This window comes from Canis aureus, chromosome 30, assembly GCF_053574225.1.
Source record: "Canis aureus isolate CA01 chromosome 30, VMU_Caureus_v.1.0, whole genome shotgun sequence".
NCBI lineage: Eukaryota > Metazoa > Chordata > Mammalia > Carnivora > Canidae > Canis > Canis aureus.
In genome coordinates, this window is record NC_135640.1 from 43,184,081 (window position 1) to 43,211,204 (window position 27,124).

At 64.5% G+C, this 27,124-nt stretch overlaps 2 protein-coding genes across 4 annotated transcripts in view; one reads left to right on the top strand and one right to left on the bottom strand.

Moving 5' to 3' along the window:
* COL18A1 (collagen type XVIII alpha 1 chain) overlaps positions 1–513 on the top strand; it is a 41,138-nt gene extending 40,625 nt beyond the window's left edge. The window contains 1 exon segment of the mRNA XM_077879435.1: positions 136–513. Coding sequence (XP_077735561.1) covers positions 136–349 — 214 coding nt within the window. The 3' untranslated portion in view covers positions 350–513.
* On the bottom strand, positions 468–22,823 carry SLC19A1 (solute carrier family 19 member 1). 3 transcript variants are annotated; one of them, XM_077879438.1, is made up of 6 exons: positions 22,759–22,823; positions 16,879–17,116; positions 12,990–13,731; positions 12,726–12,918; positions 10,332–10,473; positions 468–3,315 (listed from the first exon to the last, which is right to left on the bottom strand). In XM_077879438.1, the coding sequence occupies exons 2-6, from the start codon at positions 17,071–17,073 to the stop codon at positions 3,079–3,081; spliced, it is 1,509 nt and encodes a 502-aa protein (XP_077735564.1). In that variant the 5' UTR covers positions 17,074–17,116; positions 22,759–22,823; the 3' UTR covers positions 468–3,078. The 3 variants fall into 3 exon arrangements, with proteins under 3 accessions (XP_077735564.1, XP_077735562.1, XP_077735563.1); XM_077879436.1 differs by lacking the exon at positions 22,759–22,823 and adding an exon at positions 21,495–21,598; XM_077879437.1 differs by lacking the exon at positions 22,759–22,823 and adding an exon at positions 20,490–20,670.
* Between the last annotated feature and the right edge of the window lie 4,301 nt (positions 22,824–27,124).

A 27,124-nucleotide genomic window follows, 5' to 3' on the forward strand; every position in this document is an offset into this window, starting at 1 on the left:
GCGTCCACTGGCCCCGCCCACCCCGTGGCCCCGCCCCCAGCGGCCCGGCTCCGCATCCAGGGCCTCGCCCCAGCGGCCGGGCTCCAGGCTCCGGGCTCCGGGCTCCGGGCTGAGCGCGGCCGCGGCGTGTTGCAGGCCCCGGAAGAGCGTGTGGCACGGCTCCGACCCCAGCGGGCGCCGCCTGACCGACAGCTACTGCGAGACGTGGCGGACGGAGGCCCCGGCGGCCACCGGGCAGGCGTCGTCGCTGCTGGCGGGCAGGCTGCTGGAGCAGGAGGCCGCGAGCTGCCGCCACGCCTTCGTGGTGCTCTGCATCGAGAACAGCGTCATGACCTCCTTCTCCAAGTAGGGCCGCGCGGCCCACGGACAGGCGGGGCAGGGGGCGCCCGCAGGAGCATCCGCCGCCCCGGGGGGGCCTGGCCGGGACGCTTGCCTGCACCGTCACGTTTAATGTAATCCTCGAGAAATAAAAGGAAGCCAAAGAGTGTATTTTTTACAAAGTTTAAAACGAAACCTGGTGCCAAGACTCTTGTTCGTTTCCTCCTCGCCGGGCCCTGGCCCCAAGCAGCCCGGGGGGTGCATGCGGTGCAGGGGAGGGAGGGGTGCATGCCCCGGGCCGTCCTCTGGGGCCGCCCTCGCTCCCTGGACCCAGCCCTGAGCTCCAGAAGCTGCAGTGGGCCCTCCGTCCCCAGCTGTGCGCTGTCGGGGGGCCCCCACATCGGCGCCTCCCCTGCCAATGACCCCGGGCTCCTCAGGCCCATGAGATCACACCCAGCATGGAGCTGACCCAGCCGAGGCCTCTCACGCCCAAGGTGGGCTCTGACCTATGGCCAGGGCTCCTTTCCTAGATTGCTAAAGCAGAGGCTTGCCGGGCAAGCCCCGACGTCCTGGAGCCCCCACCCTCCCCTCCAGCTTCAAGCCAGAACTCCCGCCCACTGAGCCCAGGGCTAAGGTCCCAGGTTATCTTTGCAGGACCAGAGGTCAGAAATCCAGAGGTGGTGGGGGGTTGAGGCTCCGTGGTGACAGGTCTGCCTCTGGCTCCGGTCATGACCTCAAGGTCCTGGAATCCAGTCCTGCTCCCTGCTCAGCGGGGCACCTCCCTCCCCCTCCCTGCTTGTACTCACTCTTGCTCTCTTTCAAATAAAATTAAATCTTAAGGGCAGCCCAGGTGGCTCAGTGGTTTAGCGCCGCCTTCAGCCTAGGGCGTGACCCCAGGGTCCTGGGATAGAGTCCCAGGTCGGGCTCCCTGCGTGGAGCCTCCTTCTCCCTCTTGCCTGTGTCTCTGCCTCTCTCTCGCTCTCTCTCTGTCTATCATGAATAACTAGATAAAATATTTTTTAAAAAAAAATAAATCTTAAAAAAACACCCAGAGGCAAATATGGCCACACCTGCCCCCAGCTGAGCCCCAACAGAGGAGGCCGCGCAGAGGGGGTCGGGGCCGCCCTGAGGTGCATCTGAGCATCTCTGGGGAAGCCGGCAGGGGTCCCACCCTCACCCGCGGCCGTGCTGGAAGCATAGTGGGCAAGGACCCAAGTGCCTCAGCCCTGCGGCCTGGATGCTGCAAACCCCAGGAGCTGCTTCTGCAAACTGCAATGTGCTTCTCAGGTTCTAAGTAAAAAGGGCCACTAGGTTTGCAGGCAGCTCGTCATTATGAGTCGGATCCTCGGGAGCCCTCACCCCAGCCGGTGGGGCCTGTGCGGGAGCAGGTGCACAGGGGGGCTCGGGTGCCCTAAACCTTCCCTCGGGAGTCTCCCTGGGGGTGGCCGGCAGCCCTCACGGGCTCGCACTCCTGTCCACTCAGGTGCTCCGCCCACGGCTGCTGTGACGCCAGGCAACGGGAAAGCGGGCACAGAGCAGAGCCCTGCATCCCGGGTCAGTGACGGGAGGGGAAAGGGAGCCTCGGCTCCTCCGCCCCCCAAATCCAAGGCCTGTTGCATCTCAGAGCAGGAAGGGGCGCAGCGCTGCCCCCCCACCAGGCCCTGTGCGTGTGGATGCTCCTGCCCGCCCTCTGCACAGCATCCTCCCTAAGATGCCAGCCACCCAAGCAGCCCTCCCACGACCCCTGGGTGCAGCAGGCTCCAGCAGCCCCTCGGGCCTCCCCCTGCCTCCCTTCCCTCAGGTCCCAGGAGCAGGGAGTGGGTGTAGGGGAGGCCGTGCTGGGCTCAAGGGCACGTGGGCCTGGTGTGGGTCCCCGCCTGTGGCTGGGGCCCCTTCCTTGGCCCTCCTGACACCCCCACCCCCACAGGTCAGGCTAGGGCAGGATCAGGAGCCCCTCCATGCTTGGCCTGTGCTCTAACCCACGTCAGGGAGCGCAGGTCTCCGAAGGGACACAACTGGCCCTGAGACCCTGGGGTGGCACACTGGGGTGGTAGGGCAGGACCGGGGGCTTGGGGAGAAGCGGGGTCCAGGGCCCCAGCGTCCCCACTTCCACCTCACAGGGACGGGCCACCGCCTGGCTTCTCCCACACAAACAGGAGCTCATTACGGTTTCTCATTTAGATCTTTTTTTTTAAAAAAAAAAGAGCATTTATCTAAAGCAACTACCTAGACAACTGGCCTCATCTGTTTACCCACAGCCTTGCCCAGCGGGGCCTGAGTCCCCAGGGCTGGCGTCTGGGGCCCCTCACTGGTCCCCAGGGATAAGCAGGGCCTGTCTCCCAAGGGGGGTTGACAGTGGGGAGGCCTGGTGGGCATGTGAGCTCCCCCCGCCCGCCACATGTGGGCAGGGGACAGCAGACCAGCCCACAGTGCCCAGCAGCTGCCTGAGTGTCCCCAGCAGGCCAGGGACAGGGCCACAGCACCTAGCAGGGCAGAGGGGCACAGTCCCTGGGCCTCCACCACCCAAGCCAAGGCCCCCCTGAGGCAGGCAGCCCCCCAGGGGCAGGTCACAGGGACGCGCTGTGCAGGGCTCCCCGTTAGTCAGTGGCTCTGAACGCTGGCATCGCCCAAGGGGTGGGCCCCCTGCCACGGGGTCAGTGGGGGAGTCCGGTCTGAGATGCACAGGCCCCAGGGTGTGGAGGACGATGGCGAGTGGCCTCTGGTGTCGGAGGAGTCTGGCCTCCCGGTGGCCGCGCTGCGTCAGGCTTTGGCCTCGGGCTGCGGGTGCTGCTCCGGGGAGGTCTGTGGCGGGGCTGTGGGCTGCAGGTTGCTGAGGCCACTGCTTTGTGTGCTCAGCATGGGTATGGCCTTCTCTGCAGGGCTACCCGGCTCCGGGGGCGCACGGCGGGCCTCCTGGATGTGCTGCACGATCACCAGGATGGCCCCCAAGAGGTAGATGACAAACAGCACGAGGAAGTACCCGAAGTAGATGAGGAACTAGAACAGAGGAGGTGGAGGTCAGAGGTCAGCCGGGAGCAGCCCCCCGCCCCCATCCACGGCCCCGGGGGCGCCCACCCTGGCACCATCCCCATGTCGGTGCGGCCCCCCCAAGGCGCTCTGCTCTTTTCTGACAACATGAGCCTCGCGTGGTGGGCCGAGTTCCCACGGCGGCCGGTGCTCGGGGCCCTGTGCGCGGGAGCCCCTCAGGAGCGCAGGCGAGCCCAGCCCCGAGCACCAAGCCAGTTTCCACCCCGGGGACGGCACCCACAGCTGGGGACGTCTCTCCTGACTCGCGTGCCTGCCGGGGCGGGGTCCTGGGTGGTTTCCGGCGTCCATGGGCCAGGCAGGCTGCATCCTGCCTGAGACCGTGGCACTCTGCGCCCGCAGGCCCCTGGCTGGCCCCCTTCCAGGACTCTGCTTCCGGGGGACGGAGCAGACAGGTTTTCCCCGTTCCTCCCCGACTGTGGCTAAAACCCTGGACATTATGCACAGAACACATGTAAGAAGGTCGCTCAGAAAGGTGGTGGGCAGTACACCTGCCAGAGCGCGGGAGGCCGAGGAGAACGCAGCAGGGCGTCCCCTGGGCTTTAACTTCGTGCTGCGCTTATTTTTAGAAATGAAGAAACCAGCAATCCAGAAAAGCCAGCTGATGAAGGAAATAAACTCCAATAAAAGCTGTTCTTCTGACCAAAGGACGAGGTGAGGGACAGGCCAGCAGGACAGGGAACAGATAGGTGGACCACCTGACCCCAGCCAGACCCCACCCTCATTGCCCAGACTGGAACCAGGCCCCAGGCCCCTGCAGGTGGTGGTGCTCAAGGCGCAGTGGGCACAGAGACCACACAGAAGCCTGGACTCTCACTCTCACTCTCCCCAAGCCCCCACCCTGCAGAGTGAGGACCTACTGTCACCCAGAGGCAGCAAGAACACCGCACCCCCGGCGGGGTCACTGCAGGCCACGTGAGAAGCGGTAACAAGGCCCTCAGGCCGCTCCTAACTGCTGGAGACTGGAGGCCGGTCCCCGCCCAGCAGTAATGAGGAGCCCCCCTCTCCACCCCTCGGTCAGGAGGGCTGAGTCGGGAGCCTGTTACCTGGCGTAACAGGGCACACGTTCCCAACCTCCTCTGCTAGAGCAGCGTCAGGCGAAGCCAGTTAAAGTGGACGGCTGCAGTAGATCCACATCTTACACCACAATGTCCAAAACGTCCATGTTTCAATCGATCACTCAGCCTACTTAGAACCACAAAGATCGCTAACTGGATGGATACGGGCAACAGACAGGGACACTGAGATGACATGGACATTAAGGGATCGGAGAAAGACTAAAGCAGCCAAGACGAAAATGCTTCGACAAGCAATAGCACACTGGGAACAGAGGAAAACCTCTAAGAAATATAAAGGATAAAGAACAGAACTGAAAATGCAAGAACCCAACTAAAAACTCCATGAATGGCCCCAACAGCAGAACAGACGGGACAGAGAAAGCTGGGAGATGGGGCGACGGAAATCGCCAAATCAGAAGCAGAGCCTCAACACCTTTTATGACAACATGGGACGCCGTGTCACGGGGATCCCACAAAAAGACAGAGGACGGGACTGGGAAAGTCCTTGAGGAGATAGTGGCTGAACACTCCCCAAATTTGGTAAGAGACATAAACCTACAGATTCGAGACACAAAGGAACCACAAACACTGTATTTAAGCTTCTGAAAGCTAAAGGCAAAGAAAGGAAAAATTATGAAAGCAGCCGGAAAAAAGCGACAGTGGATCTTTCATCAGAAGCCACGAAGACCACAAGGAACGGATACGGTTTTCAAAGTTACAAGATAAAAACTATTAACGTAGATGCCTATATCCAGTGATGATCGTTTTTAGGACTAAAAAGAAAATCATGACGCTCTCAGGAAAAGGACAAACTAAGAGACAAATTTGTCACCAGCCAACAGACCCTAAAAGAATGGCTTATAGGAGGTGCTCTACGCAGAAAGGAGAAACCCCGGACCAAGGGAAAGAGAAATAACACAGTGAGTCAAACCACACGTCAATAAGACTTCCCTTCTCCGCTAGAATTCTCTAAATGTTTGATGGTCAAAGCAAAAGTCAGAACCCACGTCATGTGGCTGTACTGGTACATGGAGAAAACGCTTAAGACAACTGTAGTATGGACGGTAGGAGGAGGTGAGATGTCTATACTTGACTCACAATGGTCATTTAACGCATAAAACCCCGTCAAAAGAGCTTTATCAAGAGATACACTCAAATAACACAACAGATTAACCAAAGTGAAATCCTGAAGAACGTGCCAACGGTCCATAGGATGGCATAAAAAAGTAAAACGCAGAGAAGAAGCAAAGCAAAAATGGTAGGGCGGCCTAGAACTCGAACACGTCGATCATTACACTAACTGTAGATGGACCAAATTCACCAGGTAAGACAGATGTTAGCAGAATAGATTAGAAAACATGACTCAACCATGTGTGGTCCTACAAGAAACTGATGTCAAATACAGTGATGCAGTCGGGTAACAAGTAAAGGGGCAGGAGAGAATATTATCACGCAAACATTACGTTAACTCAGGTAAAGCAGACTTCAGAGAAAAGAAAATAACCAGAGGCAGAGAAGGACTTTCCATTCCGTAACGATCAGATCAGAAACTCAGGCCGTCGAAACGCACAGGAATTCCCAGGGCGTGTGCGACAGTTGGCAGCTGCAAACTGTGAAGCGAAAACGTGATGGAACGGAGAGGAGAAACAGCCAAAACACACACAAAGATGGAGATGCCAACACCCCTCTGCCAACAATGGAATGAGACAAAAATCACAAGGACAGAGAACAAATCAACGACAGGATCTAAATGGAATTTATAAAACACTCCGCCCGACAACAGCAGGATTCACAGCCTTTTCGAGGATCCACGTAACACGTAACAAGACGGACCACATCCTGGGCCTTAAAACCAACCCCAACAAATTTAAAAGGGCTGAAATCAGATAGACTGTATTCTCTGATCACAAAATAGAACAGAAATAGGAATCAGTAACAAAGATACAAGAAAACAGCTGGAAAATAAAACCCTTTGAAATAATTATAGGTAGAGACAGCGGAAGCTGCACGGGAATGAACAAAAACGAAAATGCAACCCTCGGATCTGTGGGATGCAGCTAAGGCAGCCGTGGGAGGGAAATGCATAGCACTTGATGCAAATGTCACAACAGCAGCCTCGGGACACCTCGGTGGCTCAGCGGTTTGGTGCCTGCCTTTGGCCCGGGGCGTGATCCTGGAGACCTGGGATCGAGTCAAGCATTGGGCTCCCTGCATGGAGCCTGCTTCTCTCCCTCTGCCTGTGTCTCTGCCTCTCTCTATCTCTCATTAATAAATAAATAAAATCTTTAAAAAAAAATAAAACTAAAAAACAGCACCCTTGTCATTAATCTAAGTTCCCATCTCAAGGACCTAGGAAAAGATCAACAATATAAATGTAAACCGAGTACGAGAAAGGAAATGTTAAAGAGGAAGTTGGAGCCAGTTGCAGCAAGGTTAGAGCAGCAAATAAACAGCGTCACGACAAAACCTCAGACGGTGAGACTAACACTCACGTATCGGCTGTATCTCTGTATCTTCACGGCGAACACACAGATCCTGCTATGAACTGAACTGCGTCCCTCCCGAAAGCCACTTGTGGAAGCCCCAGCCCGGTGTGACTGTATCTGGAGACAAGGCCTTCTAAGGAGCTGATCAAGGTCCAAAGGGGTCCGAACAGTAGTGACCTCAGAGGGAGGCAGACACCAGACGTGCACACATACACGGAAGGCCACGTGAGGACAGAGAAGACCACGTCCACTGGCCAATGAGCTCCTCAGGAGGCACCAGCCCTGCTCACACCTCGACCCCAGGCTTCTAGCGTCCAGGACTTGGAGACATAAATTCTGTTTGAGCCACTGGGTCTACGGGATTCTGCTGCCGCGGCCCTAGCTGAAAAAATGTAGACGCTAAAATCAAAAATATGGTATCATATTCACAGCTGCTCAGAAAACAACGAAATACTCAGGCATAAACCTACCACAGCAGGTAGCTTTGCTGAAAACTGCAAAATGCTGAAAGAAATCAAGGAAGTTCTAAATAAAAGACAGGGCAGCCCGGGTGGCTCAGCGGTTCAGCGCCTGCCTTCAGCCCAGGGCGTGATCCTGGAGTCCCGGGATCGAGTCCCACATCGGGCTCCCTGCCTGGAGCCTGCTTCTCCCTCTGCCTGTGTCTCTCCCTCTCTCTCTGTACCTCTCATTAATAAATAAATAAAATCTTAAAAAAAAAAAAGCTATAAAACCTATAGGGTTTTTTGTTTTTTTAAGAAAGGGAGGGGGATGAGGGGCAGAGGGGGAGAGAACCTCAGGCAGGCTCCACGCCCAGTGCAAAGACCAATGCAGGACTCGATCTCAAGACCCTGAGATCATGACCCGAGTGGAAATCAAGATTCCGATGACTGACTACCTGAGCCGGGCCAGGCGCCCCATTTACATTTATTTATTCAGTGATCTCTCGACTCAAGGTGGGGCTGGAACTCACAGCCCTCAGATGAAGAGTTCACGTGTTCTTCCAACGGAGCCCACCATGTGCCCCCAAGCCATAAAACTTCAAAAAAGATATTGGGGAAAATCTTCGAGAGCCTGGGTTATGTGAAAAGTTCTTATATTTGGAGGCAAAACCCAGACCGATCCATAAAAGGGAGAAACAGATCAAACTTCACCAAAATCACCAAAACTGAAGCTCTGTTCTGCAGATGCCCTGTGAGGAGGGGAAGCCGGGCGGCAGCTACAGGGAAGGTGTGTGAACCCTGAGACGTGCAGGAGCTACAGATGCCACGTGCGTCCTGACTCCCCCAGAGCCCCACCACGAGTACCCGACCGTGGGCCGGGAGCTCAGCAGTCAACACGGCGACGCGGCAGGCTGTCCACTACGCGCCGTGCTCGGACGAGGAGCTCCAGGAAACACCAGGAAAACCGTAATGAGAACATCCACAGCGCCGAAGCCGGACAAAGTCCACACGCTTCACCACAGCCACCAGCGGCGCCCACGCCCATCCGACGGCCGGGGCAGCGTCCGGCCCACACCACCGCCTCCTGAGGACCGGGGGAAACGCGCGCCCCGCGACCTGCCGTAGGAACAAAAACGGAGCCGCCACCCAGGAAAACAGCTCAGCGCCAACTTCCAAACGACGCGCCCCCACCTCTGGACACTTGTCCACATAGGCGGGAACCGACGTCCAGGGTTTAAAGCACCTTTAATCGCAACAGCCAGAAACTGGGAGCCAGCCGGGGCCTCCTCGGGGGGCAGGTGCAGCGGCCGGGCCGCCTCCCAGCAGAGCACAGTGGGGACGGACCCACGCAGTGAGCACGTGGAGCTCGGGGCTGAGAAAGCCCGCCCCGCAGTGACAGACGGCGGTTCCCTGTAAATGACACCCGTGGAAGGGGAAGGGCAGAAAGGGCGGGTGGGTGGGGAGGGCACGGGGCTCCCCCACCTGTGTGCAGTCAGCCCCCGTCGGGCTGCTGCCCCGCGAGCCTGCGTCACCTCCCACACCACCCAGGACCACTCTGAAGGCCTCACGCAAGAACCAAGCAAAGCTGGGCCTGCCCCCACTTGCTGCACCCCAGACCCCACCAGTCTCCAGCCCGGGCGCCGGCTCCTCACCACCGTGAGGGTAACGAAGGCCACCGTCGCCCAGCAGGGTCTCCCAGCCACAGGGGTCCTGCCTCCAGCCCCCGACCACATCACAGAAGGACCCTCCCGGGAGAGCATCACAGGGACAGCTCCCCGCGGGGGTGGGGGGGTCCGTGGAGTCCCCGCAGCCCCGCGACCCGGGAGCCCAGACACAGGCCTCACCCTGATTTCCCGCTCCCCCCAAAGGACGCTGGTTCCATGCGCCCCGACCGGCCCTGCTGCCCGGGGACCCCGCCCGGCCTCTACGGGCCCTTGCTGGGGCTCGGCCTGAACCGTCCTGAACCGCAGCTCTGTCATCCCAGGATATGCCCCTCTTTGCTGTTCTGACGTTAAGGTCAAGAGCACTCGGGACGAGCCGAAGAGCTCCCGGCCGTGAACGGGGACGGCGAGCGAGAGGCGGGGATGCCGTTCCCTGTGGCTCCCGTCAGCATGTCCAATCGTGAGCTGACCGCCTGCTCCTAGATTGGTTTTCTAACTGGGAAACGAGACCAACAGGGGAAGACCAACGTCTTTTCTGTCCACCTGACCCGGCACGTCCGGGCGCCACCACGTGGGACGGCCCAGCCCCCCTCCCGGCTTCTAGGCCCGCTGCCCCGGCCCCCGGACAGGTCAGGGCCGCCAGGAGGTGGGGTCGCCGCCCCTCCTGCACGCTGTCCCCTGCTGACTCCCGCCGGCCCGAGACCACCGAGTCACACGGGTGAGTGTCTCCAACCCCACAGGGAGCAGGAACTTTTAAGCTTTTCTCTGAGCTTGAGACACTGAGAACCTGCTCCAGGTGGCTCGAGGGAAGGGACCGGAGAGAGCCCAGCGTGCGCCAGCGTCGACCCCGCCCGGTCCACCTTCCTGGCTCGTGTGTAGCAGACCCGTGAGCCGGGGCCCGGGTCCGACAGGCTCTGACGCAAAGGGCAGTGAGTGTGACCTCACGGGGAAAGGGCTCCCGGCCACGCAGCCAGCCCTCGGGATGTCGGCCAGCCCGGGGGGGGGGGGCGGACAGGGCGGTCAGGGCTCCTCCAGGAAGGACCACACCTGGGCCGGCCTCAGGGGCCCCGGGGGGCCTAATGGGGTCGGCCGTGCGCTGCCCACAGGGCATCCCCTCCCTTCCCCTCCCGGCTCGGGGCTTCCTGCTCCTGCTCCCACTCCAGTCTGCGTGTCTGGCCGGAAATGCCCGGCCCACCCTGTGCACGTCCCCACCCTCCACAGTGCACCCACGGTCCAGACCTTTGGGGTGGGCGATGCCGCTGGCCAGACCCCCCCGGCCCCAGGGGCTCCCCCCACCCGGCAGTGGGGCTGAACCGGGCTCACCTGCGAGTGGACCGGGAGGCCCAGGCCCCGCTTGTCAGAAACAATGAGGGTGATGATGGTCTTGAGGACGGTGGCGAGGAATGTGTTGACCCCGAAGACCAGGGCACAGAGCTCCTTAGAGAGGGAAGACGCGATCTGAAAACTGAACGGAAAGCGGCCGAGGTCAGGCTCAGCAGGGGATCGAGAAGCGCCCCAGCACTAAGGGGGAGCGGCAGGACGGGCCGGCACTCAGGCCACCCGCACTCCGGGCCCCGTGACTCCGAGACCAGGAGCCCCCCCAGGGGACGTTCAAAACGGGTCCCGGTAGTTCTGGGACAGAGGTGGTCACCCTCATGAGAGCGTGCAGCGCCCCACCCGGAGGGTTCTGGAAGCAGGGTCGTCGTTAAGTGACTGGATGAGAACAGAAGGGTAAATCGAGGCAGGAGGAAGGAGCGCGCACCCAGCTCTGCGTCCTGTGCACAGAAACGAACATCTGAAGGTCCTTCCCTTTAAAAGCCCCAAAGCAAAAAAAAATAAAATAAAATAAAAAAATAAAAATAAAAGCCCCAAAGCGTCTCTAGAAACAAGTAACGGCAGAGACCCTGTGAAGCCCTGCAAGGCGGGGAGCGGACGTGCCCGGAGGCCTCTCGGGGGACAGAGGCCGAGCAGGGCAGGGGAGCGAGGGCAGGACGGCACAGCCGAGGTCCCAGGGAGGCCCCGGCGGGCGCATCCCCACAGGCAGAGGCCACGCCGCCCCCTGCACGGCTCCCAAGCCCCCGGCCCCAAGCGGGAGAAACCCAGGGGAGCTGCGGGGCCCACGGGAGGCTCCCCCCGCACGCCACTGACCCGAGAGGGACGAGGACACGGTACCCAGGGGGAGCCACCCCCGCTGTCCCCATGGAAGGCCGGCGGGCTAGCAGGGCCACCACGCACGTGCCCCGTATCTACCGGCACCCACTTTCCAAGGCCCACGCCCCGGCCTGTCCCCTTCCAGGACCCCTCTGAGGCCGTCGTCCCGACACGAAGAAACGAGTGACAAGATCCCGCTCTCAGGGCCGTGGGGGGAAAACCCGGCACACGGCAGCCCGGTCACCGGGGGCCTCGGCGAGGGGACCAGTGACACCTGCCCATGACCCCACCACAGCCACGCGGGCAGGACGGGGGGGCCAGTGCGACCTGCGCCAGGCCAGACACCCGATGCCAGGCACCTGGCTGCGGCAGCGAGGCTGGGGGTGGGGGGGAAGGAGGCGTCTCCTCCCCCCTGCACCTGCCGCCTACGTTGCGTGACCTTCTCGGCGCTTTTTGCAAATGACAAAACGTCCAAGGAGGACGTAAAGCCAGTGGCTGCAGTCACAGCCGCCGGCCCGGAGCCCTTCCCCGCCGCCGGGGACAGCATGGGGGCGCCCGGCCGAGGAAGCGCGTCTGGGACACCTGGCGGCCGAGGGGGCGGGCGTCCGGGGGGAGAAGGAAGGCCGCCCGGGGCAGCGGACAGGGTGCAGAGCGCGGCGGGCGGCCGGCACTTCCGGGAGGCGGCTCCAAGCCGCGGGGAGCCAGGGGCGACCAGGAGGGCCCCGCCGTCCCCAGGGGTGAGGCGCAGAGGGGAACGGGGCCGGCAGCGGGGGAAGGGGGCGTCACACACCCAGGCCCACCCGCCGGCGCAGGGGGCACATGCGTGTAACGGGGCACGTGGGGCATCAGCTTCGTGAAAGGGTCAGTTCAAGGAGCACGGACAACCTTGGCAGCAAGCAGGACGTGGGCCAGAGAAGGTTCTGGAAAGCACGGGTGGGCCAAGGGCAGCTCTGGGGACATCCCTGGGCGGGAAGAGGAGATCCTGGGGGTGCGAGGAATGCGAGGGCACCGGGAGGGCCCTGGGCGGAGGGCGAGCTGGACGGCTGGCCACCACCCCCCGGCCGTGCGTCCCTGCCCCGCCACGACGAGGACCAGACAGGCCTCGAGCACCGCGGACAGGCCCACAGCGCTTGGCGTCGGTGAGGCGGCACCGAGGCTGCTGCTGTGGAAGCCACGTGGCCTCCGTGGGGGCAGCAGAGGGGACGGCGCCCGGGCCAGGCTGTGTGCCCGGCTCAGGGCCACGGAAGCCAGGACGGGCTGCGCCGAGGACCGCGGACACCGGGGCCCAGCGGACGGCACCCTGGGGTCACCGCCCTCCGGACGTGAGCAAGTGCACACCCCACCGGCTCACGCCGCCCGCACGGTCCCCTTCGGCTGCCCCCACGGAGGCCACGCGGAATATCCTGGAAGGGGCCTCTCAGCAGACGCGGGAGGTCGGTCCGGCCGCCCCCGCCCACAGGAGGGAGGAGCGTGGCCTCGGCTGCCCGGCTCCGCCCGTTCCTGGGCCTGGCGCTGCAGGGACACCCAGGCCGCGGCCTCACCAGACACCCCCGCGGGTCGACTCACGTGGCGATGGGCACCAGGAACTGGTAGGCCCCACGGAAGAGCACAAAGGCCACGTAGCACAGCCAGATGCTGTTGGTGCTGTACATGAGGAACACCAGCCCCGCCTGCACCGCCGTCACGCTCGCGATCACCAGCTTCGCCCACAGCGCCCAGCGGATCTTCACGAAGCCCGCGGAGAAGGAGGTGATGGCACCTGGGGAGACAGGGCGCGTCAGGGCCGCCCGGGGGCGCGGGCGGGGGGGCGGGGCGGGGGCCGGGGCGTACCCAGCAGCGTGGACGCCGCGTCGGCCGCGCCGTTGTAGACGGTGGTGGTGTGGACCACGTTCCACAGGATGTGCGCGTAGTAGACGATCAGGTAGTAGGCCGCCGAGTTAAAGACCCACCAGAGGGACCAGAGGCGCAGCTGCGGCTGCCGCAGGCTGTCCCCCAGCTCCCGGAGCATGCGCACCAGCGTCCAGTCCCGCCAGGCCCCCAGCCGCGCCGCGCCCCGCGGGGCGTCCGGGTTCATGCGGTCCAGCTCGGAGGGCGAGGCCCCGCTCCGGGCCGGGCCGTCGCGGTTGAAGAAGAGGCTGCGCCGGGGGCGCTTCAGGAACAGGGCGAGGACCAGGCTGAAGATGAGGAGGCCCAGCGAGACGTAGTTGAGCGTGGAGAAGGACACCCGGCCCAGGGTGACGAGCAGCTGGCCCAGCACGGAGCTGGTGAAGACGCCGAGCAGCACGGCGGCGCGCGAGTAGCCGGCCATGCGCTGGTAGCGGGCGGGGCGCACGAGCGAGAAGACGTAGGAGGAGTAGGCGATGCGCGCGGCCATGGTGACGCTGTAGAAGAGCTCCATGCACTGCATGTGCCGCACCGACGTGCCCAGCAGCAGCAGCAGCCACACGGCCACGTAGCTCAGGCCCTGCAGCACCAGCACCGGCTTGTAGCGCAGGTAGTCGGTGAGCAGGAACACGGGCACCAGCACCAGCAGGTAGCAGTACGACAGCACCGGCGTGATCTCGTTGGTGACCTGTGGGACGGCAGGCTCGGGACACCGCCTCCGGGGCCGCGCCGGAGGACGCGGGACGTGCGCCACCCTGGGTCTCCCTTCAGGAGACGGCCACGCGACCAGGCTTCTCCTGGGGGGCACGGACCGTCCTCACGCGCCGCCCTCCCGGGGAGGAGGGCCTCAGGCCACGGGTTTCGGAGCAGGAGGAGGGGAGAAGCCACAAGGGGAACGGGCGGCGAGCAGGCCACGGGGCGGGGGCTCCAGCCAGCCCGCTCCATCCCAGGGCGCACCCAGGGGAGCCCGGTCCCCGCCCACCACCGGTCCCCACCACGCGGCTCCGGCCACGGATCGGATCCCCCAGGCAGGCACCCCGCGGCCTCCGGGCAGAACCCCGACCTGCCCACGGAGCATCCCGGAGCCCAGGCCGCCCTCGACCCCCACGAGCACACCGAACGCCCTAGCACAGCCCTGGGTCAGCAGTGGGGCCGTGCCATGCCTGCCACCTACAGGCTCGGGGCTGCTGGGTGGACCCGTGCCCGTCCCGGGGTGTCTGCACCCCTGCCTGGCCTCAGGTGGTCGCGGGATGAGTGTGAAGCAGCGTTCCTGGGGCTGTGCCCAGGACCCCCGACTGGGCCCCGCGTGGACGAGCCTCGGGTGCTGAGGAAGGCTGTCGGGACCCGCTGACACACGGCCCCTGCCCGGCGGCCTCCTGAACCTGCGCAGCCACAGGGGAGCCCAGGTGACCGCACGGTGTGGTCCGCACGACGGCGTGCGCATACACCCCGGGACACGGAGACGCCGAGTGCAGGTCGTCCCAGGGGAACGAGTACCCCCCGCGGGGCACCGGGACCTGCGGGGTCCAGCCCGTGAGCACGGTGTCCAGGAACATCAAACAGCCCCTCCGCGACGACACCCCACGGCTCACTACAGAGCCCACGGGCCGGAGACCGGAGACCCAGGAGGACCAGCCACCGGCCTCCCTCCTCAGCGGGGTCCCCAGGCTGGGCAGGCAAACTGGCAGCAGACGCGGCTGACCCGTGTCGTCCTTGGACGGTGCTGAGTGGCACCCCGAGGCCCTGGGGCAGGTGGCATCTGTCAAGCGGCCTGGCAGCCGCACAAGGACAGCCTCCGACCGGCCCGAGCCCAGTGTCGCCTGGACGGGTTCCCAGCACCCTGCTGTGTGGACGGGCCAGGTCCAGGCCGACGGGGAAACACAGGATCGGTGCCCAGATCCGCATCCAGGTGGCTTCAGGGCAGCCGCTTCTCTGACGGGCAGACTCGGCGGGGCCCAGAAAGCAGCCGGCGGGTGGGGTGGGGTGGGTGGGGTGGGCAGCAAGGACCCCGAGCGACCAGAACTCCACACCCCGGCCTCACAGGACGCCCGAGCAAAGCGATGGGCCCAGCCCAGCCTGGGAGAAACAGGTGACGTCAGGCAGTCCGGCCCCCAGGACAGGCCGCAGCAGACCCCGCGGGAAGGTGTGGACGCGGCCCAGCGGGCAGCGACACCGGGTAGGTGACAGCCAGGGACGGCCAGGCCCGCCGGCCACGGCGCACACCAGGGAAACACAAGCCAGCGGCACGTCGGCCCTTCCCAGCTATCAGATGGGCAGACTCAGCAGAGCGGATCCCCGCTGGCCCGGGAGACGGGAAGGCAGCCAGCGTGCGGCGGGAGCAGGGGGCCGTGCCGGCGACACCCGCAGCAGCGATTCCCTGGGGTGACAAACCAGAGGCCGCCTAAGCACCAGGCGACCCGTGGTCCAGCCCCGGGTGCGCGGAGCTCAGGGCGGCCTGGACGTGCGTGACACACCCCGGCGAGGCCTCGGCTCCGCCCCGCACGCCCGGCCCTCCCCGTGGGCAGCGGCCAGCCTCTGCCGTCCCTCCGAGGACATCCCCGGGGCCGCTGGGGCGGCTCGGTTCTGGAACCGACCACGCTGGACAGCTGAACAGCCCGCACCACGGGGTCCACGTACATCCGCGCGGTTCCCAGCGACGGCCGTTTGGAACCACGGGGTCGCCTCCTCCTCTAGCTCACGTTACTACGAGAACACACGGCGTGTGACGCACATGCCCCGTGAACCACGTCATTAATTACGTCGTGGGCACGGCTGCTGGTCGGCACGAGGCTGGCTGCCAAGTTCTAGGGAAGCCAAGGGTCACAGCACGGGGGTGGGCTCCCCTCGCCCGAGCTCTTCAAGGGCCACTTCCCAGGCAGCCTGAGCGCGCAGGTGCCTCCCAAACTGCCGCACACGTTTCTCCAGTTTTCACGGAGCTGCACCTACGTGCTTCCTCCTTAAGTGACCCCCGGCGCGGACGAGCCCCCGGCCCGTGGGTGAGCGAGGGAGGTGAGGGACGGGTTCCTCGGAGGAGGCCCAGAGGTGACCGGCTCGCAGTCAGCGGCGGCCGCGGCACCAGATGCCACCACACATGCGCGGGGTGTGAGCTCCCGTGAGCCAGACACGCGTGTGTTTCCATTTCTCCCTGAGACGGCCACTCTGAGGGCCAGGCCTCGCCCGCACGGCCAGCCCAGGGGCTTATGGAATCCTGACGTCTGCAGGGCAAGGGGTCAGGCCCTCGGGGGGAGGCAGGGCGTCGGAGAAACCCAGCAGCAGAGATGCACAGGCTGGAGGGGAAGACGAGGCCGGGGGCGGGGGGGGGGGGGGGGGAGGGGGGCGAGCGGGACCAGCGGGCCGGGGGGTGGGGGGCCCCGAGCTGGGAGCTGGGAAAGCAGCCCTGGACAGAAGGCCCGACCTCCCGGTCACGCAGCAGCCCCGCGGCTCGCTCTGATGCCGTGGCCCTGCTCCTCCCCGCCCCCCTCCCGGCCCCCACTCCTCCCGGCCCCAGGGTGTAAGTCATTAGCCAAGTTTCAGCAGGAGACCTGGCCGCCCTGAGCCAGCAAGTATGAGGAACATTCCAGAGTCTTCTCTTCAAACAAAGGGCACGGAGGTCTGGGCAGGAAGCCCTCCCCCCAGGGAGGCCGCGGGGGCAGGGGGCAGGGTGTGGGGTACGGGTGCCTCCTCCCCGCGCTCAGACCCTCAGCAGGTGTGAAGGTGCCCCTTGGGGGCGGGCGGCGGGAACCCCAACACCACGCGGCCACCAGACCTCGCGGGCTCGGCTGCCCCAGGCCAGGGAGCGCCCCTGCGCTCGCCCCCACCTGCCGCGCCCACGCACCTGCTCCAGCGTGAAGTTCTTATCGGGGCCCAGGAGGTAGGGCGTGATGAAGCTCTCCCCGGGCCGCAGCTGGGCCATGAAGCCGTAGAAGCACAAGTAGAACACCAGGCACCTCCAGGGCTTGTGCTCCGCGTCCGGCCCCGGCCCCGGCTCCAGGGCCGCCTGCTTCTGCGCCAGCGGGCCGGAGGGCACCATGCTGCCCGGGCCCCCCGCAGCCCCGGAGGAGGCGATGCCGGTCCTGGAAGAGGAGCCAAGAGTCAGGGCAGCTCCCCCCGCACCCCATGGGCCCCCCGCCCTCCCCGGAAACTCCCCGGGCCCTCACAGGGTTAGGATTCTACGTCCACACAGGGAGGGGCCCCACGAGCCCCACACCTGAGAATCGCCAGGAGCTCCTAACAACCCAGACGCCAGGCCCACCGAGCCCAGGCTGCTTCACCCCATACCTCACCAGCCATGGGGGGGCAGGGGGGTCCTTAAACATTAACCAGCTCAAACCAAACACAACTTAAAATCCAGTCTCCCAGGCACACCAGACTCCTCGCACGTGCTCAAGTGGGCGGCCGTGGCCCCAGCTGGGCCCGACTCCCCGGCAGGAGAGGTCCCGGGGTGTAGCCGGCGTCCTGCGTCACGGCACCCAGACGGAACTACCGTAGTGTCACCCGGCCCCACAACAGCTCAGGGCTGGGGGAGTCCCCGCTGGGACGCCAGGCACACACCAGGCCACCGTACGGGCCGTCCGTGGGGGGCTGGTGACCCCAACTGCCACCGATCTCTGGGGACACGGCAGATGGGGCCTGCAGTAAAGCTGACTGCGGGCGACAAGGGCAGAGGGAGAGCAGGAGCCTTGTGGGGGTGACCCTGGCAGCCCAAGGCTCCCCTGAAGAGAGGCAGCCAGAGGCGCGGGCCGCCAGGTGGACTGTCCAGCCCCGGGTCCCCAAGGGCACTTCGGGTAGAGCTAGAAGCAGCATCGGCTAGAGCGCTGGGTCACGCGGGGAGAACCCTCCGTCCAGAAGGCCCCGTTCCCCAGCCCCCTAACCTACTCTAACAAGGACAGGACTCAGTTCCGCGTCTGTCTGTCCAGCCGTTACGATGTCTCTACCTAGAATACCGGCTTTGCACGGCGTTGGCGTAAATCCCTTTTTATTTTTTAGAATTTTATTCGTTCATTCATTCATTCATTCATTCATGAAAGAGGCAGAGACACAGGCAGAGGGAGAAGCAGGCTCCATGCAGGGAGCCCGGTAGACTCGATCCCTGGGCCGAAGGCGGTGCTAAACCGCTGAGCCCCCCCCCCACCCCCCCCACCCCCCGGGCTGCCCATAAATCCCTTTTTAAATCAGCAAGTCAAAAGCAGGCAGCCAGGAGCTGTGTGGGGAGCTCGGCAGCCCCGAGGCTCCGCAGGGCAGGGGCAGGGCCGCCTGCAGGATGCTGGGATGGCTCCGCTCACGTCCCTGCGCTGTTCAAGACCGCAGAGTGCGGAGGCCCTTCCAGGGTCAGGGACCACCCCCCACCCCCTCCATCCTCCGTCCAGTTCCCAGCAGCCGGCACAGAAAGTTCCCAGGATGTGGGGCCAGCTGTGCGGGGCTGAGGGGGGGCCAGGACCCCGAGGAAGAGCCACCAGATTCCCAGAGACCGTCCAAGCAGGAAGCACTCCCACAGCCCCCAGGATGAGGTGACCGCAGGGGGCCCTCCCCAGCCAGGACCAGGAGGGCAGAGGGCAGAGGGCGCCCCCCACCCAGGCCCCAGGAGCAGGACCGGCCGCCTGCTAGGGGACGGAGCAGAGCAGCCCCCGAGGAGCCAGGCTGGTGGGTCCGGCTGTGGGGGCGACGGGACCAGCAGGGCAGGGCTGAGGCGCAGCTGCAAGAAGGCCGGGGCTTCCACGGGAGCGGAGGGGGGTCCCAGGAGTCACCAGGTCCTGGGGCGGCTCTTGAACACTCCAGGGGCCCCGTGGAACCGTCGGCCAGATGGGGGAGCAGTGATGCAACAGGAAGCCGTCGCATCCGGGGCACAGGCGCACGGGCTTCCGGGGCAGGCTCTGGACAGGCCTTTCCAGCCCCCGGGAGCCCGCCCCAGCCCTGGGAACGTTGCCCAGTGCAGGGCACAGAGGACCGACGACCCACCTCCCCAGAGGCCTCCCCCAGCTCTGTTCTTAGATCCCACGACGCAAAGGGTCCCCATGTCCCCAGAGCCCACTCCCAGCCCTGGGCTCCGTGTCCTGCACACACGTCCACCTCGGGGGACCACACTGTGTTCACGCTACACTTGGGGCCCAGGAGCCAGCCGGGTCTCCCGGGCAGGGGTCTCTCACCCCTACACGCACACCAGGAAGGGGGATGCAGGCTCCCTCTCCACCCCCCAGCCCGGCACCAGGGGCACCAGGGGCACCAGGGCCTGCGCTCCAAGGTCACACGTGGAGATGCCCCCCTGCACCAGACCACCTGTACTGCCCCACGGCTGGCCCAGCCTCCCCCGGGGCCAGAAAGGGCAGAGAAAACCCCGAGGAGCACAAAGGGCACCGGACCCTTGAGGGCGTCCCTATAAAAGTAGGCACTTGCGTTTCTGCTTCAGACAATCTTCCTGAGTGTTCGGAAAACCCGCCGCTCCTCCGACCTGGGGGTGGGGGACACAGCCCCCGACCGCCCTTCCCAGGCAGCTCCCGGATCCCCGACGGGCCCCACGGCAGGGGTGCGTGTGCTCACCCCTCCCAGCTCCAGTGCCACCAACAGGTGACCGAGAAGTAGGGCGGGCCGGCCACTGCAAGAGCCACCACGTGAGGTGGTTGGTGATAAAGCTGATCTCGCGGCGGAGACACCCTGGGGACAGGAGGTCTGGAATGTGCATCTCACACACTCGTGTCAGGGACTCCTGAAGCAGGCTGGACCACAGGTCACTCTGAACCCAGCCGGGCAGGGCAGGGTCACGGGGAGGACTGGGCCCCATCCCTGGAGCGCCGGCTGCCGCAGACACAGAGGCCAGGTCGACAGAGCCCGACGTGAGGTCCGAGCCCCACGGCCCCAGTGCACCCGCCAGCCCAGGCCTCCCAGCAGAGGCCACCCGTGCCCATGACACAGGTTCCAAGACAAGCGACCCAGGAGCCCCGCCTGCGTCCAGGAGTGGACTTCGTCTGCCTCGGGTCCATCTGTTCACCTCACCCGAGCTGGGCGTAGTCGCCAGCCCCGACAGGTGGCCACCCGCCGCGGCTGTGACTCAGAGTCCTCTGGGAAAGGCGACCGCTCTCCTAAACGCACAGGCCCTTCCAGGCTCCCGCTGCAGGGAGGGAAGGGGGAGACCCCATCGCACGCTCCCAGCTAACAGTCCACATGGCACGGGGTGCCGGGCAGGTGGCAGGTGGCTGGCAGGAGCCCGACACCCTGCAACTTCAGGCCTCCTCAGGGCGACCAAAGGAGACACCAGCCCCCAGGGCAGTCACAGGAGAGACCCAGGCCCCCATCACCACCTCCAAGAGCAGGTGCTAACCGTTCCCACGGGGACCCTCCAGCCCCCGTCCTGCCGGGTGGGGTGGGGGAGCCTGGAGCACCCGCTGCTGCTCCTGGCTCTGTCCCTCCAGGACCTCGTGAGCCCGGAGACCCCAAAACCAAAGCAAACAGCACCTGCCTCGCCGTCTTCTAACGCAGCCACCACTCTCCCCGGTTCACAAGGGGGGGTTCCTTACATCCGCGGTGAAAAATCCTCCCCCCAGATCGTGTGACGTAGTTTCCCACTCCAAAGAGGAAAGTCAAGCCCTCTGGCCATCGCGGCTGTAGACACTCGACCCACAGGTTTAAAACCCCTGGGGGGGGGGGTGGGCAGGGGCTGGGGCAGGAAGGAATTAGAAGCACCAGGTCAGGACCAGGTAAGAAAACGAGCCACGCAGCCTAGCGGGGGGCAGCAGGGAGACAGCAGGGAGCCCTCAGGTGCGGGCTCTGGGCTCCTGGGCCTGCAGAGGCCAGAAGGGCCCCCCGCTCCCGCCCACAGAGGAAGCACCTGGTCACTTTGCAGGGCACCAGCAGGCAGCTCCCAACCCCACCAGCACTGGGGGGCAGAGTGGGAAACGGCTTTTTGGGGGGTGCATTCGGGGTTGCTGAGCTGGCCGAGGTGTCAGCCTGCACGTGCAGACCAGGCAGGTGGGGGCTGGACGTGGCTGGACGGCCCGGGAGAGTGAAGAACCGCGGGAGCACACCTGCGTGCCTGGGCCACGAGCCTGGCGACCCCGGCTCCCCCGACCCCGACCCCGGCTCCCCCTTGGCGGAGCCCGCGCGGTGCACCCGGCACAAGCTGCAAGCCCAGCCCCAGCCCCAGCCCCAGCTCCGCGACCACCCCCCACCCCCCGCTCCTCCTCCTCCTCCTCCTCCGAGGAGGAGCAACCGACCCCGCAGAGTCTGCGCGGGAGACACGGCTCCGTGCACCGGGCTGGGGGCCCCGGGACCCGCCTCGCCCCGGGGCGCACGTGCACGGGGGGCCCCGCGTCCACGCGGCCGGTGCCTCCGCGGGCAGGCCCCGGGGTCGGAGGGCGGCGCCCAGATCCAGGCGGCAGCACCTGCGGGCGATGCCCCGACCCTCCCTACGCGGCCGCGGACCTGCTCGCCCCGCGCCCCGCCCCCGCGCCTCGCCGGTACCTGCAAGGCGGGCGGCAGCTCCTCCGGGTGCACCGCGGGGCCGCGGACCCGGCTCCCCGCGCACGCGCCCTCCCGGCGCCCGGGGGCCGCCGCGGTCGCTGCCGGGAAAGGCGGCGGGATGGCCACGCCCCCGACACGCCCGGCCACGCCCCGGGCCCGCCTGGCCACGCCCAGGCCACGCCCAGGCCACGCCCCCAGCGCGCCTGGCCACGCCCCCGGCCCCGCCCCAGCGCGCCACGCCGCCCGCCACCCGGTCCCCGCCCCTGGTCACGCGGCCCCCTCGTGGCGCGGCCCCGAGCCCCGGACGCCGCGGTGGGGAGCCCGGCGCAGCCCCGCACGGTCAGCCGTGGGCTCAGCCCCTCGCACCGCCCTGGGCCGTCCCCCGCCGCCCACGCAGCCCCGTGCAGCTCCCCTGACCCCCCCATGCAGCCCCCCGCCCCCATGCAGCCGCCCCTGACTGTCCCTCCCTCCCCCCACCCCCCACGCAGCCCCGTGCAGCTCCCCTGACCCCCCCATGCAGCCCCCCGCCCCCATGCAGCCGCCCCTGACTGTCCCTCCCTCCCCCCACCCCCCACGCAGCCCCGTGCAGCCCCCTCGCCCCCATGCAGCCGCCCCGACTGTCCCTCGCTCCCCCCGCCCCCCACGCAGCCCCGTGCAGCTCCCCTGACCCCCCCATGCAGCCCCCCGCCCCCATGCAGCCGCCCCTGACTGTCCCTCCCTCCCCCCACCCCCCACGCAGCCCCGTGCAGCTCCCCCCGTGCAGCCCCCTCGCCCCCATGCAGCCGCCCCGACTGTCCCTCGCTCCCCACGCCCCCCACGCAGCCCCGTGCAGCTCCCCTGACCCCCCCATGCAGCCCCCCCACCCCCATGCAGCCGCCGTGGGCTGTCGCTCACTCCCCCCACACCACCACCACCACCCCCCTGCAGCCCCCTCGCCCTCATGCAGCCACCCCCGACTGTCCTTCTTTCCCCCCGGCCCCCCGTGCAGCCTCCCCCACCCCCGGGCTGTACTCACAGTGGACCATGCCCTGACCCCACTCTGCTTTGGACCAACCCTTTGCACCCCCCTTGGCCCTCAGCCTCCCCTGCCCCGCCCCCATGCAGCCCCCACTGGACCGTCTGGTTCCTCTGGTCTGTTCCCCTGTCCCTCCTCTCACCCCTCCCATGAACACCGGGCAGAACCACTCCTCCTGAAAACCCACTGGACCACACTGCCCCACGCAGGCCCCACTGGGAGGCCCCTTCCAGAGCCCACTGAACCTACCTACACCTACCAGCCCGGCCCCCTGGCCACAGCAGCTCAGGTTCCAGAGGGAGGCCCTGCTGCCCCTGACGGGCTGTGACCGCCTCCTGCTGGAGTGCCAGCCCCTTGACCCCTGCTGGGGTTTACCCCGCCTGCCATCCCAAGCTACAAGTTCATGAGCTTTTGCTTTTTGGCTCATTTTACACGTTCCTTTTCTGGCTAACCCACAAGCTTAAGCCAGGGACATTGGTCCCTGTGCCAGGCAGGACAGAACTGCTGGGGTTTGGGCGAACTTCCCCTCCCCACCCCGGCCTGTAGGATCCACCCTGACCCACTTTGGTCTGGTGGCTGCCTACGGACAGGGCACAGGCACCTGCTCTTGGGGTCACAGCAAGCCCCCTTCCTACCCAAATGCACCCAGTGCCTGAGTCCCAGCGGTGCTTCCCTGGGGTCCCCCTGCCAGCCATCCAGACTGCCCAAGAACCCACCAGGCTCGGGGGGAGGGGCAGTGGGGGAGGGGCAGTCTGGCCCCTGGGCTCCCAGGGAGGAGAATGAAGAGGGGCAAGCAGCCCCTGCGCCCCCACGGCCCCCAGGAAGCACGCAGCAAGGAGGTGTTAACCTCACAGCCAGTTGGGTCAGCACGATGAGCCCGTCTGGGAAGGCAGGGCCGTGGCTTGGGACCTGTGAGCTCGGGCGAAGCTATAGGCGAGTCCAACCAAGGCCGGGGACAAGAGTCCATGGGGCAGGAGGAGGGAGTTGGGGGGGTGCGGAACAAAAGTCCTTTGGAGGGGGGAGTGGGAAATCAGGGTGATGCCCGTGTCTGGGCTCCTGGCTGCGGGGACTCCACGAACTCCCCCTGTGGGGACCTGTCCCTGTGATGCTCTCCCAGGAGGGTCCTTCTGTGGGGTCTGTGATGTAGTTGGGGGGCTGGAGGCAGGACCCCTGTGGCCGAGAGACCCCGCTGGGGCAAGGTTGGCCTTCCTTGGGGAGGCCCCGGGCTGGGGGTGGGGCGGCAGGGGCAGGACCTGGGCCTCGTCCCTGTAGAGGAACATGAGACAGAGGAGTGACCAGGAGGGCGGCCCCCCTAGAGCAGAGGGGATCATGCCCGGGGCCTAGCAGGCACCCTGCGGGACCCATCCCCAGGAAGGGAGCAGCAGGTCCCGGAGGCCGGCGGCCATGGACCCCCCACGCCCCTGACCTCTCACTCTGGGGTCCAGAGAGGGCGAGAGCCTGTTAGAGAGGACTAGGGCCCCCTGGACAGCCCATGTCAGGCCACCCGCAGCCGGGGGACAGGGAACAGGGCTTTCAGCTGCTGACTGCTGAGTGTCACAAACTGGCCACTTTCCTTCCCAGAAAAGTGGGTTTGTTTGAGGATAGCAGAAAAATGGAAATTTGGGACCTGCAAGGTGTGACACAACCACAGGAGGGTCCAGAGAACATAGGAAAGTTGCTGTACGGACAAAAAGGAGGAAGGTGGGAAGGGGCCGCTTTGAAGGAAAATCCACTGGAGGAAAGGGAGAGCCAGGTGGTGATGGCTTCTGATTGGCCGGGCCCTGGGTGTCCCCCGCTGGCCGGGCCCTGGGTGTCCCCCGCTGGCCGGGCCCTGGCTCTCTCGTTGGCTGAGCTGTTGCCAGGGCAGGAGACGATCTTCCCCTGCTGGGGTAGTGCCCGTGAGGGTCTGTAAGGGCTGGTGCACGCGAGCTCTGTCTTCACGGCTTCTCTATGGGAGGTTTTCCTTTATTATTTTTCACACGTGTAAACAGGTTCCCTGATGCAGTAAACTAAAATCCTCTCCCCTGCATAGTCCAACCTTTCACCTTCTGGGTCGCTGTTTCTTTAACTATATGTTAATCAGGCTGCTTTTTTGTGATTTTTTTTTATATCGAGATCATTGTGGGTCCATTTAGCACAGTGTCCCCTTCCCCCGACGGTGACATACTGCAGGGCCGTACAGCGAGATCAGAGGGGCGACGTTAACCAACCTTAGAATTTAAAGGGGAAAAACTTGCTAAGGAGGAAGTGAGCCAGCAGACGCGGCTCTGAAGGCGCCAAACCGCGGAGCCACCCGGGCTGCCCGGTGATTTAGGTTTTATCGTTAAGAAGAAACAGGCCCCCAAACGGAATCGTTTGTGCGAAGCCCCACCGACGCTTAACCCCTGACCTAATTGCAGTTCCAGCCTCTCCCGGGAATGGAATTTTAAATCAATCCGTTCGGAATTTCCTGGTCAGCACTAATCCTCCTGATAAGGTAAAAGGTCATCGGCCTGATAAGACCCCTGCTTCGTAAGGGAAGGTGACCTTGCCGGAAATAATCCATCCTCAATTCCCTCGTCCCCTCTACCCCTGCTTTGCCTATAAAAACCTTCCTTCTGGTACAGTTTCTTGGAGCGCCCTTCCATCTGCTGGATGGGACGCTGCCCAAGTCAGGAATTGCTGAATAAAGCCAATGAGATCTTCCAATTTACTCCGCTGAATTTTGTTTTTAACGTCTTTTTTATATATATATAAAATGCAGTATGCATAGAGGGAATACACACTCCCCCCCCCAAAAAAAAAAAAGCACATGAAAAAAGTAGAAAGATGACACAAAACCAAGTTGCAAATTGAAGGTTGAAATGATTTCAAAAATGAAAATCACTTGGGCTGCACTGAAATCTTCATCCTATAAAATTAAACGTTAGTGAAACAAAAGGTGCCCGAGAACCCAACCAATCCCCAGTCCGCAGTGAGTCAGAGAGGAAGTCCGAGTTCGCGCTGCTCCTATTTATAGACCAGGGCCCCCACGTCACGGACTCCCACAAGACCTAGCCCGGGGCCTTGGGAAAATTCACCGTGGATCGCTTGTATTTTTCTTGGTTCTATTATTAAAATTAAAGCAACATAGAGGTTAACGGAGAAACCCGAACGGAAAAGGAGCAACGAAGGGGGTGAACAAGAGAGACTGAAACAGAGTCAGGTGGGAGAAAAGAGCAAATGCATTCATTGGAAAGCAAGGAAAACTTCTTAAAATCCAAACTACGGTTCCTCGAAAAATAAAACGGAAAAAAAAAATGGCATGGAGAATGCTCTCGGCAACGGGACCACGGAACAAGATGAAAACGGGGTCCCTGGCAGCACAGAGGGAGGCGCTCAGCGTCTGGGGGTCCGGGGACCACGGCCGGACCGTGGGGGAGGGAGCAGAGGAAAGCCGCCCAGATCGCCAGCGTCAGGGACGAGGCCAGGCCGCCCTGGGGGGACACTCAGGCCGTGGGGGGCCGCTGCTGCCCAGACCTGCCCCCGCCCCCTGGTTACTGCAGGTCTGCCCCGGGCCCAGGGCCCAGGGGGAGCTTTTGGTGCTTGAAACTTGGCAAATACATTTTCATTTCTGAGACTAAGTCAGACACAGTCGTGAAGGAAGTTCCAACGAGAAACCACCCTTCGTATCCAGAAATATCACTTTAGGGACAGTGACATCGTCGGTGGGGTCTGGTAGGATGAGGACCCCTGGCTGCCACGGGGGTGGGGTCCGGGATCCAGGTCCCTGTGGGGCACCGGGAGGGCAGCCCCAAACCAGGGAGGTCTCAGACCCGGAGGAGGTGCCCTGGTGGGCGGGGAGCAGGGGGGCGTCTCAGAGGATGCGTGGGGTCCGGGAGCCGGGAGGGTGGTCAGGTGGGGACAGGAAGGTCTGGGGTGGGGGGCTGGTCAGTGCAGTTCATGCAGCAGTCTGGGCGTTCCAGGCCGAGTGCATCATCAGCCTGGGGGTCCCAGAGACAGACCCCACAGTGCAGGAGGCAGGGGGGTCTGCAACCCCAGAGAAGGGCTGGAGGGCGGGGTCTGCGTGGAAGGTGTCTGCAGAGGCACCCCCAGGCCTGTGTGGGGGCGTCAGGCTGCCCCACCCCAGCGCCTGACCTGTGTCCCCACGTGGAGGCTCCAGGACACTGTGTCCGACCTGTGACCAAGGGCCAGAGGCTGGAGCTCCGTCTGCCTCACTGCCCTCCCGCAGCAGCCCCTCCCTGACAGCCGCGGCCTGTGCCCCAGCTCGGTTCTCTGGGACCCCAGGTCACTGGGGCAGACCCCCCCCGGGGGAGGGAGACGGGGAGCCCCCACTACCCGCCTCTGCCCGGCGCGGCAGTGTGGGCTTTCAGAAAAGCCGACTTTATTGGGGTGCAATTCACATGCAGGAAATCGCAGCCCTTGCACACCTGTAGCCCAGGGCGGGCGGGCGACACACCCTCACCTGGACGCCGCCCAGACGCGCAGCCCGACCTGGACCCCCCGGGCCTCAGGCCCGCGCCCAGTGGCTTCCCGCACACACGGCTGGATGTAGGGGGTCCGCGGCTGGTGGGGGGGTCCACCGAGGACTGGCCCAGCCGCCCCGGGCCGAGCTTGCCTCTTCCAGCAGTTTCCA

What these genes read in the sequence shown, in the direction of transcription:
- SLC19A1 (XM_077879438.1), bottom strand. Translation starts at nt 17,073, where the DNA reads ATGGTGCCCTCCGGCCCGCTGGCGCAGAAGCAGGCGGCCCTGGAGCCG. An exon ending in AGAACTTCACGCTGGAGCAG is followed by an intron (nt 13,732 to 16,878) that starts GTGCGTGGGCGC and finishes GCCGTCCCACAG; the next exon opens with GTCACCAACGAGATCACGCC. An exon ending in TTCCTGGTGCCCATCGCCAC is followed by an intron (nt 10,474 to 12,725) that starts GTGAGTCGACCC and finishes CTTTCCGTTCAG; the next exon opens with TTTTCAGATCGCGTCTTCCC.